The 6817-nt window shown below is 42.8% G+C and overlaps 2 protein-coding genes across 2 annotated transcripts in view; one reads left to right on the top strand and one right to left on the bottom strand.

Annotated features, from left to right (window-relative positions):
* Positions 1–864, top strand: part of LOC311251798 (GTPase IMAP family member GIMD1-like) — a gene marked incomplete at its 5' end in the record, with an annotated part of 4647 nt that extends 3783 nt beyond the window's left edge. Inside the window, 2 exons of the mRNA XM_084344441.1 lie at positions 224–486; positions 586–864. Coding sequence (XP_084200567.1) covers positions 224–486; positions 586–861 — 539 coding nt within the window. The 3' untranslated portion in view covers positions 862–864. The remainder of the gene's footprint in view (positions 1–223; positions 487–585) is intronic.
* A 373-nt stretch (positions 865–1237) lies between these two features.
* aimp1b (aminoacyl tRNA synthetase complex interacting multifunctional protein 1b) lies at positions 1238–6507 on the bottom strand. The gene is made up of 7 exons (XM_084343969.1): positions 6376–6507; positions 3445–3539; positions 2983–3096; positions 2255–2428; positions 1970–2169; positions 1688–1859; positions 1238–1586 (listed from the first exon to the last, which is right to left on the bottom strand). The coding sequence occupies exons 1-7, from the start codon at positions 6396–6398 to the stop codon at positions 1420–1422; spliced, it is 945 nt and encodes a 314-aa protein (XP_084200095.1). The 5' UTR covers positions 6399–6507; the 3' UTR covers positions 1238–1419.
* Between the last annotated feature and the right edge of the window lie 310 nt (positions 6508–6817).

The raw sequence follows: 6817 nt of genomic DNA, 5'->3' as shown, positions 1-6817 counted from the left end.
GCCCAGAGACACTGCAGCTGCAACAGCTGAAGAGGGCGGTGTGTTTAACAGGGCAACTGCTGCTCATAATGCACCGTATCAGCTCCACTGCACAACCCATTACATACAGTTAAGAAATAGCATGCTAGCTAGCCAGTGTTTACATCCTGTGTGGTGGAAATGGGATTGATTATCATTCAGACCGTAATTAAAACCATTTATTTATAAATCGTGTGTTCGACAGGTGGAGAAGAATTCCCAACAGGTAGCTGCACCTCTGGACTCTGCGTGACGACGGACTGTCAGGTGCTCAGACGAAATTTCCAGGGATATTTCAGGAGACAGGGGGCGGAGTCTGACCTCATGCTGAGGGTGGTCGACACGCCCCCTGTGGTGCCCCGCCCACGCATCGTGCATGAGCTCTGCCCCGATGGCGTGCACGTGCTTGTGCTCGTTGTGAGGGCTGACCTGACACACGGCAACACACACCTGGAGGAAGATGTGGAGGTACACACACACACACGCACACACACACACATAAACACACACTGTAATGTGATTTTTTTAGTTGATTTTGTATATTTTGTGTATTTTGTGTGTTTTCAGAAGCTCTTCGGTCCAGAGTGGCGTCGTCACGCTTTGCTCGTGTTCACCCACACCGACCACCTGAAGGAGGTGGGGCTTAGCCAGTCAGTCTACCTGACACAGACCACTGATTGGCTGAGAGCTCTAGCTGAACAGGTGGGAGGAGGAGTCTTGTTCTTGGACAACAGCTGTGATTGGCCGTCGATCAGAGGACGACCGCTGAGAGAGCAACTGCTCCGCCTCTCAGCCAGGAACCATCACAGAGCTCTGACAGTCAGGACAGAGGTCTCACTCTGAACTTTAAAGAGGAACCACACACAGGAACTACAAACTTTTAGTAGAGTAAAAGTCTTAAAGTATCTGATGTTAAATCTATATATTTACTTTATTTTTCATCACTCATTTTAAATTACAATTGATGATTAAAAAATATAATATATAATATTTTGGATGTTTTACTTTGTCTCTGATGCAGCATGTAATCTGTAAAGTAACTAGTGACTGAAGTTATCAAATAAATGTAGTGGAGTGGAAGTATAAAGTAGCAGAACATGGAAATACTCAGGTGAACTACCTCAAATTGTACCAGAAGGTGGGTAAATGTACTTAGCTACATTAGATTACTCCTCTCCTCAGGTCATATATGATCAAGAACACTGAAGAAAACAGACGATTGTTGTTAAATGAGTTTTTAATCAATAAACAAGAATGATGCAACTGAAATTAAATCAATTTCAATTCATTTTGTCTTCTTTTGTAAGCTAACAGCACTAGCCGCTAACGAGCTAGGTCTTTGTTAGCTGGTACACCATCTCTTGGGGACGTGTCGTCCTGTACGCCGTGGCCCCTCGCTGTCTATCTGATGATGCAGTTGGTGAGGGACGGCGCCCTGCACAGTCCCTTCCCCTTCACCTCAAATCTGCAGCCCTTGTAGTTGGCCATGCCGCGGCAGTCGACCTGCAGGTCGGGCTGAAGAAGCTCCCAGATCCTCTGCTTGGACTGCAGCTCTCTGTCCGGGTCACCTGAGCACACACAGAGAAGGTGTCAAGATTACCTGGAGAGTGAGTGCGGATCTCAGCAGGCCATCACGGCGGCCATGTCCGCTACTTATGTTCATGGTTACCAGGGTAGTTGTTGAAGGTAACTCTGTCTCCAGGGGCGGAGCCTGTGGGCGGGACCAGCATCTCGCTGACATCATCCGAGGTGGAGCAACAGAGGAGGCGGGCCTTAGAGACCACGCCCCTCACTTTACAGGCCTTGACGTTGCATAGCAACACAGCTAGGGCGCCCTGGAGCTGCAGAGAGAGAGAGGGGAAATACCTGTAAGTACTTTTTTTTTAAGCTCAAAATATTTCATAAAGTTTTATAATAAAGTTGTAACATGTTTATAATAAAGTGTTGTTACCTCCTCCAGGTGTGTTTTTGCCCCCAGCTTGCTGACGACCATGCGGGGGGCGTTCTCTCCCAGGTCCACTTCCTGGACGGACAGGGCCTCGGCCAGCGGGTGGCGCCGGACGCTGATGATCCGTCCAACCCGCAGGTCCAGTCGCGACACGTCGACCCGAGGCTCCACCCCCAAGGAGAGAGCGTCAGGGGTGGGACGAGCTAAGAGAGAGAGAGAGAGAGAGAGGTGATGTCAGTCGTTTCCTCGCCTGCTTCCTTTCTTCCTTTCCTCATAGTTTCCTCTCACCTTTCCTCTCTCCTCGCCTCCTCCTGCTGTGTCTCTCTCTCTGGTCGTGTGAGGAGGGGGGAGGAGGGTTTGTTGGAACAGCAGCTGTTGCTCCTGCAGGGGAGGGGGGTTGATTGACAGGTGTTGTAGGGGCGGGGCTTATGGTGGAGGGAGGCGGGGAGAACAAAGCCTTGACTGAAAGAGAAAAACTGTCTTTAACTTTTATCAGCAAATAAAAGCAGGAATTTAATTAAATGAATCTGGAAGTTAGTTTTTATCTCTCGGACGAATCTCCAAAAGGTTTTGACTTAATAAAGTTCTTACTTAGTGAAAATAATTCAGTCTGGTTCTGTTATTTAAATCCGACCGCAGTCGACACTGAACCAGCTCGGAGGGAAATCAGCTCCAGTTGTTCGAGTGTTTCTGTTTCTGTCTCTGAGGACCGGCTGCAGTGTCACACCGCGAGAGGCAGGACAGTGTTCAAAAGTGAGGAGATTGTGGATGAAATATGAACAACTTATATGCAAAGTGAAGACTTTTTGAAAAGTGGGGACACACTTATCAAAACGTCTTCACGTGAATTTAAGTTCTCACTTTCCAAAAAATATCGAGGTACCCCCAAGTCTCATATATGACTTGAAAGAGCTGTTTAAGGGTTAAGACTTGTTTTAAGGCTTTAAGACCAGAGTAGGGTTCAGTGTGTGTGTGTGTGTGTGTGTGTGTGTGTGTGTGTGTGTGTGTGTGTGTACCGGTGCGTCTCCTCTGTTTGTCTTGCAGCTGAACTCTCAGCTGCTCGATGTCTTTCTTCAGTTTGCCGTTTTCCACCAGCAGCTTCTTCTGATCTCTGACCGACGCCTGCAGCACTAAAACACACACATAGATGTAAAATCCTCCACAAGGGGGCGCATTACCTGCTTGAACATTCATTTTTTGTCTCAGTCACACATGTACAAGCCTAAATTTGAGCATGAAATAAAGACAATATGAATATCAAATATTATAATATTAATTTGATTAATTGATATTTGAACGGTCCTTTATTGATATTGTATTCTCAGTGTTTCCTGCAGGTTTCTGATTGATTAGGATTAAAACAGCTAATCAAAGGTCTTGGGTCATTTACAGAAGAGGGGTTTTCATGTTTGGGATCATCACGATTATTATTGATCATGTATTTAATTGGTGTGTAACGTGTGTGTATTGGCTCTTACGTGCTTTCTCTCTCGACAGCAGGGCGTGAGTTTTGAAATACTCCACGATTTGCTCGCCGTCCTCTGGATCGAGCTTCTTGAGAGCAGCTTCCAGGCTGAGAGACAGAAAGTCAAGAGGGTTACATACTGACATATTTCTCAACACACGATTATCATGGACTAAAGTATTCATGATAAAGATATTATCCTAATATCTAGAGATCTTTTTTATGCCATTGACACCAACACAAGACACTGACGCTGCTGTGTCACACATCACACCTCTGCTGTTTGTGGCATGCTATCCAAAATCCTACATCGGGACATCAGCATCATGCTGCTGTTGTTTTTTTGTTCAGTGCCCAGAAATAAAGAATTACAGACATTTTGTAGAATTATGAAAAAAAAGCAGCAACAAGACAGTGATATTATAAATTCAACATCAGGTAAACACTGTGCGAGCACCGAGCATCAACGACGTAAACACTGAGTCCACCTCCGCTCGTCTGTAACAACGGGTCCTCAGTGTTTACAGGACTTTGATGACATGAAGGAGGAATGAACCGGAGATTTAATCAGCTGAGAGAAGATGTCACAAATGTTTCTGTATCTTTTTATCAACATGTCTCATGCAAATGTGACGCGTTTAAATGTAAATTAAAGAGTGAGAATGACTTTATGGTCCGACTGACAGTCAGTGATGTCATCAACACGCCGATCAAACGTTTATATAGATGATATCTCCGAGGAAGGATGTCGACGTTAGTGCCATTAAATGTCAGAATTAATTGAGAGGGGAAGTTTGTTTGGGGCTTGATTTATGTATCAGAGCAGAGATGAAATGAATCCTGTTGTTTCAAGGCGCTTCAAAGCACTTCCTGTTTGACTGCAGATGGACAGGTGGATTACAACACACACCTGTCGGCCTGGGACCAAATATTGGACCTCAAGGTGACTGTGTGCAGCTTTTAAGGGCCAAAAAGGTACATACAGGTACCGCGTTCTCTAAGTGTACCCTTTTTACAAGATCAACGTTTGTCCTCTTTAGTTAAGGGTCCAATTTAACGTACAAACAACATGGATACAAATACAGTAAGTACCAAATGTCAAGGGTACAAAAGGTGTACTTTAGAGGGTACAAATATAAACCCTCTTTCACTTCCTGACAGTGTCTCTCTGGTTCTGTCACCACAGACACTTCTAGAAATGTCTCAGTTGATTTAAATTATAAATAGAGTTTTATCTAATAATGACTGCGATGCATAATAATATTTTTACAGTCAGATTTTGGCAGATTGAGAATGGATCAACGCTTACGACTATAAAGTAGATAAAAGTAGCTCCATCTCGACTTGTAATGGAGTATTAAAGTATTTTATATCGTCGTTTCGTTGAAGTAAAAGATCTGAATTCTTCTTTCCAAAATAAAGTCGAGACTTTGGCGTTTGAACTGAGACATGAAAGCATAGAAAGAGCCGACACTGAAGTTTTGATGGATGTTATCTGTGATGAAGGAACATAAAGATTATTACCATCAAAGTACTGCACACACACACACACACACACACACACACACACACACACACACACACACACACACACACTGAAACCAGCCTATTTGCATAATGATAAACAGAAATCTGCTGCCTTACCGTCAGCTGGTTAACATTTACATACACAAACACACTGAGCTGACACTGACACTCTTATCTACACAAGCTTATTATTAAAGGGAAAATCCCCCTAAAACACTCAGATAAAATGTTTCAATTGATGCTGCTGGTGAACTTTACTGCACGAGAAGCTAACGTGTCCAACCTAACCTGACGAAGAGAAGGCAGCACACAGGCTGGGAAAAGACATGTTGAAAACCTTTATTTTTATGTTAATTTGATTTTTAAAAAATGATATCATAATAAATATACAAATATTTTAGTATAGATTAATAGTCTCATAACACTTGGCCTTGTGGGGACCTTTTGTCCCCAGATCGTATTTGGGTCCTCACACTATACGTGTGTGAACAAACGTCCTCACAATGTAATTAATACACACACACACACACACACACACACGTGCAGCAGCTGTTAAACTACTGAAATGCAGAGAGACACAACAGCTGCAGTCGGCCTGCTGCTATAAATAACATCAGCTGCAACAAGACAAACCGACGACTCCAGTAGTAAAGTCAAGTCAACACAGTGATATCACAATGAAACAATACTGTGGTACAAGTACATGTAGTGCTAGCAGACAATGGACTTAAAGTATTACAAGTAAATGTACTTCTTATGCAAAATATCTCCAAAAAGTCAAAGTTATTCATGAAATATTTATTATTTGAATGTTATTCAGAATTCTGCATCTGAATGTCAAAGTAGAGCAGAAAATTCAACCAAAGTTGTGTTTAGTTTTGGGCAGTTTTATATATAACTGCATATTTCTGAAAAAAACCTTATATATTTAACATTTAAAATCTTGATCTGGAAAGTATATACAGCCTTAGAGTACAATACGAGCACCTTACATTACAGAAGTTGAGTAGATCGCTGGTCTTTACACAAAATGAAATAATGGAGCAAAGAAAAACAAAACAACAACAGAAAAAATAATTTTAAGAGAAACGAGCGTCTTCAATGTGCTAAATCTCCTCAGAGTTCTTTAAAACAATAAATGAATCTTTCTCCGTCCAAAGGACAGATTAAAGATTAAATGGACTTCAGTAAGTATAAATAACATAGGATAAAGATAGTAAAGAAAACACACAAAAAGATGAATTCCAACATACAAAGGACATTTTTACACAACTTTGGCTGAACAAACAGACTTCAGCTCTGACTTAACCTCTTTAATGAGTCCAGCTCGTCGTGATCTTTGTTTAACACTAACACACACTGAGGACGCCTTCATAAAACAAATCAAACACACTCAGGAGAAGGTTTGTGGTCGTACCTGGGGTTAAACAGGTTGTCCATGTTGTCGGCCGGCCGGTCGGAGACAGAAAGCTCTGAGTGTGTCTTCAGCTGAGACACACACTCTGTCAGCTGTCTGCGTCCATCTCCAGCTGCCTGGAGGTCAAAGGTCAAACACCTCCCCTTTAAAATCTGATGACATGATCTGAATCTGATACGAGACTTGATCACCTCTGAAGTCTTCAGTCTGCTTCTGCTGCTGTCACGTGTTTGTTTTATTCTGTTTTTCTTTGTTATATCTGACTCACATCTGTGTCGTCTCACTCTTCACTGTCAAACAGCGCTGTGATTAATCTGGTCTCACAAAACGGCGCCTGAATAACGCCAGTGACTAAAAGATTTAATATTTAAGAGTTCGGCATCAAAATGTATCAAAACGACTCGACCGTTGACTTCCAGGAGAGTCAGAGACTGAGGAAGGA

This window comes from Pagrus pagrus, assembly GCF_965226575.1.
Source record: "Pagrus pagrus genome assembly, chromosome: 22".
NCBI classification, from domain to species: Eukaryota; Metazoa; Chordata; class Actinopteri; order Spariformes; family Sparidae; genus Pagrus; species Pagrus pagrus.
This window is presented reverse-complemented; position numbering and strand designations above follow the sequence as displayed.